General features: G+C 38.1%; 1 protein-coding gene across 1 annotated transcript in view; it reads left to right on the plus strand.

Annotated features, from left to right (window-relative positions):
• The first annotated feature begins 1,964 nt into the window (after window positions 1-1,964).
• The window catches only part of CCDC149 (coiled-coil domain containing 149), a 73,612-nt gene continuing 59,888 nt past the window's right edge, over window positions 1,965-15,688 (plus strand). Inside the window, exons 1-2 of the mRNA XM_044681756.1 lie at window positions 1,965-2,039; window positions 3,031-3,069. Coding sequence (XP_044537691.1) covers window positions 1,980-2,039; window positions 3,031-3,069 — 99 coding nt within the window. The 5' untranslated portion in view covers window positions 1,965-1,979. The remainder of the gene's footprint in view (window positions 2,040-3,030; window positions 3,070-15,688) is intronic.

Genomic DNA, 15,688 nt, shown 5'->3' on the forward strand with positions numbered 1-15,688 from the left:
GTTGCAAATGTCATTGCAGGATGGTTAAAAAGCAAGAGGAGAAAAACTATGCCTGTAAATACTACACTCTTCATTCTTGGACCTACTTGAAGGTGGTTCTCTTGGGTGGTAGGGTATGGTATTATCTGACTTAGCATCTTAGTAGTGGTTTGAAAGAGATTATTGTGTAGGGAAAATGATGATAGGCTCGAATTTAAAAAGAACTGAGGTCGGGTTCCATTTCTGCCATTTATTAGATAAGTAAACCACTGAACCTGAGTCTCAGTTGCTGCCTCTGTAAAATGGAAATTACAGTTTCCATTCACTTGGTTCTGATAAGGGTCACATGAGATAATATACTAATGGGAGGAGCCCTGGATTTGGAGGCAAAGTACCTAGGTTTAAATGCCAATGTGATTCTTTTATTTATTCCCTTTGCTCTATCAATTATTTTTATCCTGTATATCTCTTTCTTTGTATATATTTGTTTATGTGTTGTCTCCCCTCCCACCTCTACCCCACATTAAATTGGAAGTTCCTTGAGAGCAGGGATTGTCCTTTGTGTCTTTCTGTACCTCCAGAGATTAGCAGAGTGCTTGGCACATAGTGGGTACTTAATAAATGTTAATTGAATTAAAATTAACTACTGTGTGACAAATCGAACTGTGGTTTGTCATTGAGCAAGTAGTCTTTTGGCCAAGTAACTCACAAAGACCAATGATGGTGGCTGTGGAGAAGTTTTGATCATTGAGAATGGAGGGAGTGATCCTATTGATGAAATCACAGAGATTTGAAGTGTTAGAGCAAATGAGCCATCCCAGAACCTTAGATTTAAAAAGGACCCAAACTAGAACAGGAGATCCCTCCAATGACCATCCAGATCATCTTAAAGATTTCCAATTACAGAGAATCCCTTAGTTCTCAAGGCAACTCATTCCATCTTGGACAGTTCTCATTAAAAATCTACTTCTTGGGGGGGCAGCTGGGTAGCTCAGTGGATTGAGAGTCAGGCCTAGAGACGGGAGGTCCTAGGTTCAAATCCGGCCTCAGACACTTCCCAGCTGTGTGACCCTGGGCAAGTCACTTGACCCCCATTGCCCACCCTTACCACTCTTCCACCAAGGAGCCAATACACAAAAGTTAAGGGTTTAAAAAAAAAAACTTAAAAGAAAAAATCTACTTCTTGGAAGCTTCTACTTAGTTTTGTCTTCTGGGGCCAAATAGAATTAGTCTAATTTTAATCCTGCATGGCAACCCTTCAGATCCTTAAAGGTAGCGCTAATGTAGCTTCCTTGTCCCTCCCTTTTATCTAATCTTCTGCCTTCTTGGTTCTCTTAGTTGGTGCTTGTATGACATGATTTCCTGCCCCACTACCATCTTAGTTACCCTCCTCTGCTCTCTAATCTGTTAATGTCCTTCTCTAAACATCCACACAATTCTCCACATTGCCTATCCAGAGCAGAATATAATACTACCTCCTTTCCAGTTTTAGAAAACATGCCTCTATTAATATATCTTGAGATCAAATTTTCTTTTTTTGGCTCCCAAAATATTGATCCCAGAATGCAGAGCTGTAACTAGGCATTTTTTTTTGCACCTAGGGCAAGCAGCAAGGAAATTGTGAGCAGATCAGTTGGGGAGTGGGTAAAGTTCAGAGAGACCCTAGAATATCAGATCTGGTAACTTCCTGTTATTATTTTTGCTCACGCCGAGCTACATTTAGTAGTTTCTAAGCTACCAAAGAACTGAAAGTGTGATTAGGAGCTTCCTAATTTCTCGCTCTCTGGGCCATGGCCCCAGTTAGTCCACTGTAGTTACAGCTTTGTCAGAATGATAAAAGGTTCTTTCACGTTGCTAAAGGTCTCCAACCAATTATTGGTTTTTATTTGCTTTTACAGTACCTGGTGTGCAAAAGGAAGCTAGAAAGTAAAAAGGAGGCTTTGCTGATCCTTTCCAAGGAGTTGGATACATGTCAACAGGAAAGAGACCAGTACAAACTCATGGCCAATCAGCTTCGGGAGCGGCACCAGTCCCTGAAAAAGAAATATCGAGAGCTGATTGTACGTAGCTACTTTGCAAATTGCCTATTCACCTGGGTGAGAAATCAAACCAGATTGGGAAGTGAAAATGCAGTCTTTGGGAGAATGAGCTTGCCAAGGTGGGGGTGGGTGGGTGGGTAACTAGGTTGCTTCTCTTTGCTCAATGGCTGCTATCCTTTTTTTTTTTTTTTTTAACATGATGCTAACGGTATCGATATTAATTGCCAAACTGTGCCGCAACCATTGAATTATCTTGGGGAAGGAGGAAGCTTGTCTGTAGAGATTTTCTCTAGAAAATGTGTCTGCTTGAAATCTGACTGGTGGAGGGCCAGGTCAGGAGGCACAAGCCACTCACAAGATAAAAGGAGATCTTTCTTTTAAAACGATAATTTATGTGAGACTGACTTCTCCATCCACTTTATTTCTTAAAACAAACAAAAAATAGCACCCCTTCTCCTTCTGATTTTGTTAGTTTAAAATCAGGGCTTAACCTGAATGAGACATGTTGCATTGACAGAAGCACATCTGGAGAAAGCAGCCCTAGATTCAAATTCCATCTCTGCTGCTTATTATCTGAATACCATTCTTGTTCCTGTACTCTTATTACATCTCAGGACCTCAGTCACCTCATCTATAATGTGAGGAGGAAGTTGGACTAGGTGGTTTTAAAAATCATTTTAAATTCTAAATTCTTATGACCCTATGGATGGGACTATTATTTCAGTTCAGAGAATATTTTGACTATTTTGCTTAGTTCTTATTCATTAGTTTTTGAAGCTCTATAGCTTTTGTGTCAATTGGAACTGGTTCCCTTGGAGTTCTGAGTATTTTAAAGGCACCTTTGTTTCAACTCACATAGTTACTTGGGGGGAAAAAAGAATTGCTGGCTTGGGTTTGAAGTTCAGCAAATGAGTGTTGGCTTTTTTCTGGTCTTTTGTTTCCAGCTTGGCTGACATATATGTTTGTTTTTTAAAACATTCTAAAAAGTGAAATGTGCTTTGTTTCTTTGTAGGATGGAGACCCATCAATTCCACCTGAAAGGAGGAAGCAGGTAGGATTTATTTTTGTTTCTTCAGTTAGTCTGAGTAGCCAAAGTATCAGTTCCTAAAAACACTAATTCTTTTTTTAAATCGAGTTTTATTGATGCCTTTTGTTTTCACATTACAACCATCTCCAAATATGCCATACTTGTTTAACCTTCTTCTCAAATCCCTCCAAAAATTGAATCTTTCTTGTAACAAAGAAAACAATTGGGCACAAACAACTGATTAATCTGACAGTGTGAGCAATATCTTCCTACCAGTCTGCCCATGTAACTGAGGTCGTATGATCAGGGCTTTTCCCCAGTTTGTCGAATTTCAAGTGTCTTTTAAGTGTAGAAGCTATGGAGCTTAGTATTTTTAATATGAATTTTATAATACTAATTTTTATTTCTTATATATTTCTTATATTATTATATAATATAATAATTATACATTAGATATATTTATTATTATTATTATTAAATTTAAATTTACCTTTATTTTATTCCAATAACAAATTTACCCATAAATTTTCCAAAGTTACATGATTCGTATTGTCTCCCTCCCCTCTGCCCTCCCCGCTCCCAAAGTTGACAAGCAATTCACCTTGGTTTATACATGTATTATCACTCAAAACATTTCCATATTATTCATTTTTATAATAGAATAATCTTATAAAACTGAAACTCCAAATCATATACCCAAATAAACAAGCGATAAATCATATGTTTTCATCTGCATTTCTACTCCTCCATATATTTATTATTTTATAATTCATATGAATTTTATAATTCAGGTAATTAGGTATTTGGCTGGGGTGAGGTCTTCCATTAGCTTGGTCTCTCTAGTAGCCTTCACACTTCTGTCTCTTCTCTCTCCCTCTACTCCCCCTTCTCAGTCCAGGGTATATTTCAAGTTCCCACATGTGGTTTATCATATTTATTGAAGGTATTTCAATATTCCTACTTATGACTCTAAAGGTCTGACCAGTTCTCTAAGTCTAAAGTTGGTTGTTACTAGTTTTCCTTTTAATAGAACATGAAGTCTTGAGACTAGGGGGTTATCCTTATTCACTTTTGTAGAGGGGAGTTGCTTTTCATTTTCCTTGGCCTAGGTGGAGGATAGGATGAGGTGGGGAAGTTTGTCAGGGGTGGGAGGGTTGGGGTATGCAGCCTCTAAGATGAAAAAGCTATTGACATTGTAGGTATGTACATGATGACAGAGTCAGGGAGATGCTAAATGTTGGGACTGCTGCGGCTGGGGTTTCTCTCCATGAAAGGAATGATAACGAACCTCCTAGAACTGGTCCTAGCACCTAGGTTGAAGATTTGGCAGGATGAGACTTTTAAGGCTTCTAGTCAAAACACAGACCACTTCTCTGGAGTCATTTTACTGACTGTGCTCATGAGGTAGCTGGTGCACAGGCTCAGGTTTACCAAAGACTTTAATCTTGGAGGGGGCCTTAGAAATTATCAAATTTAGGATCCCCGTTTTACAGATGAGGAAACGGGTCCAGATGGGGTTAAATGGCTCACAGGCAGTAAGTAGTGTAGTCAGAATTCCAGCCAAGATTCTCGTACTCCAAATTCCATATTTTCCCCTTCATTCAAGTGAGTTATAAGGCAATGTAATGTTTCTAGTGGCATATTTCCTGGGACCTCTTTAAACTGCTTCCTTGAGGCAGACTTAAATATATGTGGATTTTCACCTTCTTACTTGTCTGTCTGTATGTCAAGCTGAATAATGCTGCATTCATAGCCTAGTTTCCTGGTTGAGAAAGGAAAATTTTATACCTGGTATGGGGTGGGAGGGGGAAGGGGAAGGCTAGATCAGGGTGCTGCCAAATAAGTGGATAGAATGGGGGTTTTCTGATGTTTTTCACAGCTTTGGTAACTAGATTGGGTCATGATCAAATTCTAAAATCCTTTCCATCTAAGCCAGAATGAAATAAATGTCTATGTAGGCATTAACTAATTTTTTGCTAATTGCTATCTTCAGCACTTTGTGCAAACTAAAAGAAGCAATCTGCCCTCACTAAAAGAAGTGAGTTTTGCAATCTTAGGTATAGAATAGACACCATAGACAGGATAGCTAAGTAAAAAGGTATTTTTACTCTCCCCGAACTGCAGATCAGACACTATGGTTCCCTCTCATATATGGTGTCTCCACCCCGCTCCCCAAAAGCACTTTTCTTTTGTGATTATTTTATGTCATTCATAATTTGGTCAGAGGTGCAAGAGGATTTGTCATGGTCTTAGCTAGAACTTCCGTGCAAAATTATCTGGGTGGATGGGAATGAATTGTTTAACATTAGAATCCTTAATCTTGAATTGCTAGGGTTGTTTTCTGTGACTCTCAGTGGTAGTCTTTCCTCTGATTTAGTATATTTACAGTTCGTTAGTATTCATGAAGCAGTTTTACAGTTTTGGGTGGGTTTGCATTCCATGACTTTATAATAAAAAATTTGCATTAACCGAAGAGAATCTGGTGAATTTCACTCAGATTTTTCCGATGCATCTTTATGACCCTAGAAGCATGGAATGACTGTATGAGATACTGCCTGAATGGTTGTGAACTTGCTCTTTAGTTCCCCTCCTTGTAATGTTTGCTTCTTTTTGTTGTGGTGGTTACTAATTGATCCTGATGCTCCACGGACACTTTTCTATCAATGTGCTGGACAAACATGGCGTCTGGAAGGTTTCTGCTTGACAAGTAGTTGGAAAAGTAACAGGAAGGTTTAGAGAAGAGAAGGAAGACTAAAAGAGCCAACCTATATTCTCATTCATTTTTAGGAGGTCAGGTTGTAAGGGTTTTTTTTTTCTGTTATTATGCTAAAGATCTCTACCTGAGCTGCTGTAGTACAGGAAACAATATGGGAAAGAGTGACAGAGAACTAAATTTCTTGGTGTCTTTTGTAATGAAACTCTTCATTTTGCTTAAAGCAGGTGTTTGTTTTTGAGTGGGAGGTACAGCAAGGGTGGGGGGTGAAAAGGGAGAGGAAATTATTCACTAAATTTTTTCATCAGCTAGACAGAGGTGGAAACATGCCCCTTGACCTCAAGTCTCATGGATTGTATTTCATGTTTATCCCAAAGGCAAAACACCAAGTGAAGTATTTACCCCTCCAGCTGCAGAACACATATGCACACATTGTATAAATGGAAGGCAATGAGGAGCTCAGCTAAGCACTTGAGACACTCACCTGCATAGCTAATACTTATGCCCATGTGGAGTGCCAAGATGTTGGTGCTAGGAAAGGGGACGATGCCAAATAGAACATCCCATTGGCCTTTTTGTCTACAACTTAGCCTCCTCTGTGTGCTTCAGAATACAAGATGATACGTGGTCCTTTGTATTTCATGTCATAGGAGAAGTCCATCTTGGCACCTATAGATGTTTTAAATTCAGTTTCCTATTAGTATGGACCTTCTCAAGCATGATGATAAAATTCCCCACCTTACATTTGGACTTCATAGTTCTAAAAGTGCCTCCATATATATTATTTCACTGGAGTATGAAAATAGCCTTGCAAGGAAATCAGGGAAAGTATTGTTATCATCCCTATTTTATAGATTATACTGTTCAGGTCCAGAGAAGTTAAGGGATTTACCCAGGGTCACTCAGCAAGTTAATTAAAGAGTTTAGACTAAAACCTATATCTCCTGACTCCTAGTTGGCTAGTCTTCCTGCTATAGTATATATTGTATTGCCTATAATTCAATTCCATTTAATAAGTTTATTAAGTGCTTACTATATGTCTTATTTTCATACTTATACAAAATATATTTATCTTTGTTCTAGGAACTAAGAAAACAAAGATAAACAAGAAAATAGAACTTGGTGGAGCTTATTCTGTATTGCAAAAAAACTCGATGTAAACAGATAAAGAAATACAATACATACAGACACATAAATTCCAAGTATCAAATGCTTATGTATTGTTTTTTTTCTTACCTGTGTCTGAGAACATACCAAAGCTTTTTTTTTTTTTTGCTTTATAGTTCTGGTTTTAGTATTGTCTCAGTTTTGTGGCAGGGAGTGAGTTAGAATCCTTTCAAAATGATTCAATTTTCAATGGTTAATCATTCATTACAGGACCTGTGAAGAAATCAGGACAGCAGTAATTTCCCTAATAGCTTCTCGAGGGATATTGACACAAAAATTTTCCCATGATAAATACTCCAGACAGAACTATTTGCAGAGATTAGACATGGGTCTCTTTTGTACCTGTACTAAGATGCCACCAGAAAGATCTCAAAAGCCCCTTATATGGAGCAAAGTCCTTTTTTCTAAAAAAGCAGTTTCCCCAAAAGAGACAAAAGGGAATTTAAATCATCTTGAGTTAATGTTCTTGTGAGATCAGAATGAGGCCCTTTGGCATGAATGCAGCACATTTTCCCAGTGCAAACTAATCATTGGACAAGAAGCTGTACAGTCCTTTAAGATCTTTTTTCCTTCTTACCATTTTTATATGATAGCAGCCAAGCTGGGGGAAAGTATTCCTTCTAGTTTCTTAGCTGAGATGCTATTGTAGTCAGTTCCAGGATTTCAAGGAACAGCGACAACACTTAAATATACAAACCAGTTATATATATGGTAAAAGCAAAGAACAATCAACCAATGGCTCTTGCACTGTCACCCTTCTAATTTCAAGTGAAAGTAAAGCGGGTCCTTGGCACATTGATTGCATCTTTGGTGGCAAACTGATAGGAAGAAGTAGCCAAGAGTTACAATAGATGAACATGTATTGATCACTTACATTGCTAGAGAGATATTAGTGGTATCAGACAGAAGTTTGAGTGCTATTTATATACAAAGAACATAAAACCTGTGCCCCATATCACCACCATCATGGGTCCCAGCATTGGCTTGTTTTTAGGAAATTCAACACAAGTACCTGGTCCTTTTCAGGTAATAGACTAGCTCTGAATAATAGCAACAAAAGAATAATCCCCAAATCCCAGTAAGTCCTAAGCTACTTTCACTATGCCAGTTATGAGCAGTTCTGACAAGATGAAGCATGGAGCCTGGTAGAATTCCAATGAAGGCTCAGAAAGTCTTCACTCACTCTAGCTGATTTGAAATATCTTCTTTCCTTTTCTAGATGAAAGTACCTGGTCTAACAAGCCTATCCCTGATGTGTCAGGCATAGCAACATTCATTTATTAAGGGCCAAATATGTGCAAAATATTGTAACAAGTTAGGGCTAGGGAAGATACAAAGTTTAAATAAAACATGATCCCTGTCCTCAAGGAATTTATACTTTATTATGAAGACAAGGTACTGATCCCAGAAGTAATAATACCAATTTCATAAAAAAATGCATTCAGGAGGGCGAGAACAAATTCAAAGTCTGAGGGGGAAATTCATTACTAACTTGGGGTGTCCAGGAAGGCTTTTTGGAGGAGGTAATATGAGTTGGGTTTTACAGGATAGTTGGGTCAAAAACTCATTAGAATGTGTCTACATTTTGGCCCAACAATAACTCCATTAGGCTTATACTCCAAAGAGATAAAAAAAAGAACTAGATCCTATTTATAAAAATATTCATAACAGCTCTTTATGGTGGCAAAGAACTGGAAATGAAGGGGGAAATGCCCATTACTTAGGGAATGACTGAAGTAACTATAGAATTCTGTTGTGCTATAAGACATGACGAAAGGAATGGTTTCAGTGAAAGATTTGTATCAACTGATGCAAAGAGAAGTAAGCAAAACCAGGAAATCAATTGATACAATGATGGCCATATTATTTATATAATAACTTTGAAAAACTTAAGAATTTTGATCAACATAATGGCTAGCAATAACGCCCAGCAATGGTCTAGAATAGAGGACCAGCAATGAAGCCCATCTTTTGACAGAAAGGCAGTAGACTCCAAGTGCAGAATGAGTTATATCTATTTTTTTATGGAAATGACCAGTGTTAGGCTTTTTTTGCTTGGTTATCAATATTTATTACAAAGATATTATTGTTGTTGTTAATTTCAGTGGTAGGAATGGGGTGGAAATGGGAGAAGAAAATTTTTGTCAAGGGAAAAAAATTGATTTAAAAAACAGAGGGTAAATAGGTAGGTAAAATTACTTAGATTCAAGACAGGTTGGTTCAAAATGAGACATTCTTAGAACATCCATCAGTTGACAAAAGGAAATTTACTTGGCAATAGCAGGGAAAAGATGTTTGGAATAAGAAAAGGCTATTCAGCAAGGATACAGTATTGGTTCATTTGGGTGCAGCCCTCCTGACTGTGCTGCCCATGATGGTCAGCTGGCCAGAAGCCTGAGGGAAGGGCCAGATGGCACCTCATGCCCTGGGCTTTTGTGGTATGTGTGGTTTTTTGTGTTGTTTTTTTTACCTAGGACAACAGGAAATTCTGTTAACAGTCCAGGCCTTTGGATTCTGAACCAATTAAGGCTCAAGGACAGTTTCAATGCCTTTTAAGGAAAAATTAATTTAGCCTTGAAAGGTCAGGGCCTTCAGATTTTGCTTCTCTCACAATAGTAGTTTAAAAGGCAAAGAAAGAAGGGGCAGTCTCGGGTTAGGGAATAACCTGAGAAAGGGGTCAGAAAGAGAGGGAAAGAAATATAGAGTATCTTTCCAATTCCCTGTCACTTTAAGCTAGAACTTAAAAGTACACAAGAAAAGATGGGAAAGTGTGGAGGGGTCTTGAATGCCCAATAGAGAAGTTCTATCGAATAACTACAGAGAAATCATAAAACTGATTAAACCCTTTTTGACTTGGGGCAGGGAGGGGGAATTGGGGGGAACATCTTTTCCCTGAGGAATAATGCCAACTCACATTTCAACAGTAATTTGACATTTATAGCTTTCCTCAAAACAACCCTATGAGGCAGGTAATTCAAATAATTTTATTTCTATTTTACATATGTGGAAACTCATTCTCGGAGAAGTCCATGATTACAGAACTAGCAAGCATCAAAACTAGGACTTGATTCCAAGTCTAGTGTTTTCCCCCACACACACTATGAAAAGACTTCTTTTATGATTTCACTTCTGTGTCTAGTTTGGAATAATAGTGGCTTTGTTTATGAATGCTAATTTGATGCTCAAAACAAAAAAGACAATTCCCCAGCAACACATTGCTTTGAGATGTTCTTTTCCCTGGTTCTTGGAACCAAGACCACATGAGAGCATTTTGTCCTAATGAGGCCCCAGGAAAAGGGACACATACAAATATAAATAATTAGAATTACACCAGAATTGAACTTAACCTTAGGGAAAGGATGGGGGATCCTAGGATCCTGCCAACTGGAGCAATTACCAATAATATCGTGATTTTCTCTTACCTTTCCTCATGATATTGCTTTCCTTCCATCTTCCCTTCTCTCTCCCTTTCCTTCCCTTCTTTTTCTTTTGTATTGACTAAGGAAGTAATGAGTTGCCCATTATTTGCTGTCTTGAGGCTGGAAGACTGATTATCTAGGATGACTGGTTGTCTAGGATGTTGAAAAGAAGATTCCTTGTTTAGTTTTAGCCTGGACTAGCTAGTCTTTAATATCCCTATAAACAGACGATACTGTTTCTGCCATAGCCTATAGTCTTTTATAGGGGGAGATGATGAATTAATACACATGATGTGACTAGATAATGGTAAAGGGCCAACATTTACATCAAATGCTAAGCCCAGGGTCCACATTAAAAAAAAGAGAGAGAGACACAGAGAGAGAGAGAGACGTGTGATTTTAACACATCTCCTTTAAGGGAATAGACAGTGTGCTGTGGTATTAAGAGCACTAGTCTTAGAAGACTAAAACTTGGGTCTAGCAGTTTGTAGAGATGTGATCCTCTGGGTCAAGTTGGCTTTCTCATCTATAAAATGGGGGTAATTGTACTCATATCACCTTCTTCACAGGAGTGTCATAAGGGAAAAAATACTTTGCAAACAGTGAAATACTATGTAAATGATGTTAATCATATTGACTGTCCTTATGATTGTGATTCTGGCATGAGAAGTTCAATCTTTTGGGTCCAGAAGCCTTTGGCTTCTTGGTTCCCTCTAAGATATAGAGGAACAACACTAACTTTATCAGGTATTTGTGGTGACTATCCTATTCCTTGGGAACTGAATGCAGGGTATATACTACTGCAAGGGAATGGCTAGATTTGGGAGGTTGGGGGTGGTGGAATTAATAGTCTTGAGAAAATAAGCTTCAGCCCTATGTTACAATTTTGCTCCCAGCCTTGAAGGAATAGTACAATTCCAAGGTCTAGAAAAGGTAAAATTTCCCTTCTCTAACATAGATTTGGAACTGAAGAGGGCCTCAGATTGGGGTCAATAATATTTATTACTGCAATAGACCACTTTAAAGTTAGCAAGATACTTCCCATACAATGACTCTTTTGATCTTATCCAAGTAGTTTCGGCAGGTATTTGTATCCCCATTTTGTAGGTGAGAAAACTGAGCCTGACAGAATGAAAAAAAACAACTATGGTTTTAGAACAAAGGCTCATAGGTGACTCACCCAGAGTCACTTGGTTGATAATTGTTAGTGGCAGGATTTAAACCTAAACCTTCTTGACCCTAGATCCTGCATTCGATCATTCGATTCACTATACCACAGTGATGTCAAAGAATTATGTGGTCCCTCCCACTGGTTTTATGGATGAGGGAACAGAGTCTGATGGAGATTAAGTGATTTGTTCACTGTCACCATGGTAGGAAGTATTGGAGCCAGGACATGAACCCAGGTCCTTGGGTTTCAAATCCACATTTCTTCCCACCATGCCACAATTTGTCTCTCTTTCTAGGAACAAAAGTCACTGCATGACCTAGTTACTCATGAAGAAGAGGAGCTTTAGTTAGCATCTTATTAAGCCACCATTTCAGCGGTGCAAACATCCCTTTCATTCATTTACACGCATGCCTCTATATGCATGGGAGGAGAGGCTTCCAGTGCACGTGCAGAATTGAAAAAAATAAGCTTCAATGTTAAAAATAAAGACACAAGGCTGCCCTGAGACCAGAGGTCATCTGTTGGCAGTTACTGTGAAAAGGGGGTCTTTGCTAAGCAAAGCAAGTTTTTCTATATTACTATTAGCGCAAGCACTGCCACTTTCACACAAAAAAGCAGTGGAGGAGAAATTGCAATTAAATTTGCTATCAATCACACCTCTCAAGTGAATTTGATGTTTCATCAGACATTCCCTCCCCCCACCCCATTCTAGCTTAATCTAGCTCTTTTCTTGATTGAAGGTGTGGATTGTAAGAGCTCAAAAGAAAAACTCTTATATGTTTTCCATATTTGGCTTTTTATATTGTTAATGGGTTTCATGCCTTTATTAAGGTAGCACAGGGGGCTAGCATGCCAGGAAAACCTGAGTTCAGATTCAGGCTCAGACACTAGTTGTGTGACCCTGGGCAAGTCACTTAATCCTGTCTGCCTCCATTTCCTAATTTGTAAAATGAGTTGGCAAAGGAAATGGCAAGCCACTCCAGTTCTTTGCCAAAGAACCACCCCCTCCAAAAAAAGGAGAAACAGAGTCAGACAAAACTGAAAATGACTCAACAAAATACATTTATCACCTCTCCTTCGGGAGTTATCTAGCTCTGTTGAGAATTTGTCTTTCTCCTTTGAGTCCTGGTCCTGATTTGCCAGTTTACAAATGGAGGAGTTGGCTACGTGGGCCATGTTGGTAGATTTAATTTTTTTTATAGCCATGGGAAGCAGGATTACTTTTTTCCATGGCTAGATTTCTGAAATGATATAAGAGTCATAAAGTATAAGGATCCTGGAAGGCTTGAAGTATCATTCCTTAACTGCTGAAACTTTCACCCCTTGATCACTGGTCACTCAGACCATGAATAGAAGTGCCTGATGTTCTCATCTCGGTCATTAAACAACTGATAATGATTTTCAGTCTCTATTGACCACAGCGGGCACTTTTATTCATGGTCTGACTTGCCTACTTGAGTTTCACTAAAACTATTGTGAACTTTCCTTTTATCATTCTTAACTCCAGAGCAGAATAGGTTTTGGAGGTTTGGGGAGTAGTAGGAGAGGAATAGCTTTGTTTAACTAATTATGCATACCAATATGCTGCTAAGATCTGTTTTTTGTAACTAATAAAGCAGAGTAGGTACTACTAGCCCCTTCTAAACTTCAGCACCCTGGGACAAAACTCTGATTACATTACCCTAGTTCTGGCTATTCTTATCCTTCCATGCCCCTTCTTAAAAACCTTCTCTTTCCCACTCCCATACACACACATACACGTAATGCATTTTCATTTTGTGTGTCAAGGAGAGAAATGTTATTTCATAGTGCGTTTTTTTCCAACTTCAATTTTTTTGAGCTAGTTCTCATGATAGACAGGTGTCCAGAAATCTATTCATGCTGAAGTGATATTGATATCTGGATAACGTAAAGCAGTAGCACAGAATAATGATCGTCATCATCCTTCATAATGTATCATTTGTAAAATTCTTGTAATGTTTAAGAAATATTCAGTGAGCAAGTTTCATTTGTGTGATGGTTTGTTTGTTGTTGTTTGGTAGTATCTTTCATGCAAATTGTTTTGAAATTTATTTCACAGAGTCTGTAATAGATATTAGGAAACAGAGATCTGGAGCATAGATCCAGCGAAATTTAAAAAGGTGTTAATGCAGAGGTAGGAGGACAACTGCTACCCATTATGACTGACACTCATTAGCCTCCTTATTGACAGCTTCTGGGAGAACTTGGTGGAAGGATCCGAACTGCTTCTTCTACCCTCTTGATACCTTCACAACCAATGCCAGCATTCATAGATCTGGTCCTTGAAGGGAGAAAATTCCCAAGAGCATCAGTTTCCATTATGTGGACTATTTGAGAGAGGGAGATCTTGTAATTACAGCCGAATGACAAAAAATGGCAGATATCTCATGAATCCCCATCTTGTGGGGGAAGACCATAGTAATAGATGGTATTTAGATAGCATTTTAAGATTTTTACAGATATATATTATATAGATTTTAAGATTTTTATGAAGATATATTATATAAATATATACTATACAGGTTTTTTAGTTTCACAGAGATAGATTACGCAGTTATAAACTATACAGATTTTTAGATTTATATATATTATATAGATATATACCATATTGATTTTAAGATTTTTACAGATTTATATTACATAGATTTTAAGATTTTTACGGGTTGTATATATATATATATATATATGTATTTATATATAAATCTCATTTGATCTTCACCAACAACTTTAATAAGCAAGGACTGCAGAGTTATTTCACCCATTTTATTGATAAGGAAACTAAAATTGAGAGGTTGTACAATTAAGCTATATCAGAACCTGTTATTTTCCTGGTTCTAATTCCAGTGCCTTTTCTTACCTTTTTAAAAAAATAAACTCTTACCTTCTATTTTGGTATCAATTCTAAGACAGAAGAGCAGCAAAGGCTAGGCAATGAAGATTAAGTGACTTGCCCAAGATCATGCAACTAGCAAGTACCTGAAACCAGATTTGAACCCAGGTCTTCCCAACTCCACACCTAGTACTCTATCCACTGTGCTACCTAGCTGCCCCTTCTAGTGCTCTTTCTACCATACCTCAGGATTCTTTTTTTTTTCCCAAAGTGTGTATCCTGAGGCCATATTTTTTCACCAAGATTCTCTTCATGGTGCATCTAATGGCTAGAACATTAGACCTAGAGACAAGAAGACTTGAGTTCAAATTTGGCCTCACTTACATACTAACTGTGTGATCCTGGGCAAATTGTTTAACCTCTTGTTTGCCACAGTTTTCTCATCTGTAAAATGTGAATAATAATAGCTCCTACCTCCTAGAGCTCTTGTGAGAATCAAGTGAAATAATAATTGTAAAGTACTCAGCACTATGGCTAGCACATAGTAGGTGCTGGCTATTATTCTTCCTTTCCCCTATCTCCAGACTTTAATTTTCTTTTTTCCCTTCCCTTTGTCTGTCAATATTCCACCACTATTGGGGCTAAAATGTCAAATCTTAATGTCGACCCTCGATCTGAATATTTTAAATAGGCTTTAAAAAAACAACCCACCTTTTCCTGATGTGCTGTTTGTACTACCCACTCCCCCAGAGATTTAAAGGCATTAATCTCTTGGTTTTGTCTCCTTTCTCCATGAAATCCTTCCCAGCGGTAGCCAGTCTGACATTTCTTTTACAGAACGCTGCTATTTTGGACTGATGGTCACAGAGACCTTCTCAATAACACGGAGACAAAGTGCTCTGCATAGCTGATAAATTATAAGCAGGCACTGCATGTTAGCGTGATAGATTATTATAGTGGATGTGTGTGAGTCATGGTTGTTATTTTTGGTCAAAAGAATTGTGTGAACTTTTCTCCTCTATTTTGAGCACTTTGAAATGTGCTACTTTTTTTGTTTGTTTGTTTCCTGAGGTGTATGTCAAGGAATTAAGCACCACATCAGAATACTTATTTTCCAGTTTCCAGTTGTTGCTTTGGAGTCAAGGAGGTGGAAGGAGTGGAAAGGAAGGGACAACTTTGACAAACAATCGACCTTGTCAGTTGTTCAGAGATTCACAAGATCCTAGACTTTGATCTTGAAGGGACCTTCGAGGTCATCTGGGACAGTCATCTCATTTTAGAGATGGGGAGACTGAGACTCCATGAGAGACTCATCTAGTAAG

The sequence above is a fragment of the Gracilinanus agilis genome, chromosome 6 (genome assembly GCF_016433145.1).
Source record: "Gracilinanus agilis isolate LMUSP501 chromosome 6, AgileGrace, whole genome shotgun sequence".
Lineage (NCBI taxonomy): Eukaryota > Metazoa > Chordata > Mammalia > Didelphimorphia > Didelphidae > Gracilinanus > Gracilinanus agilis.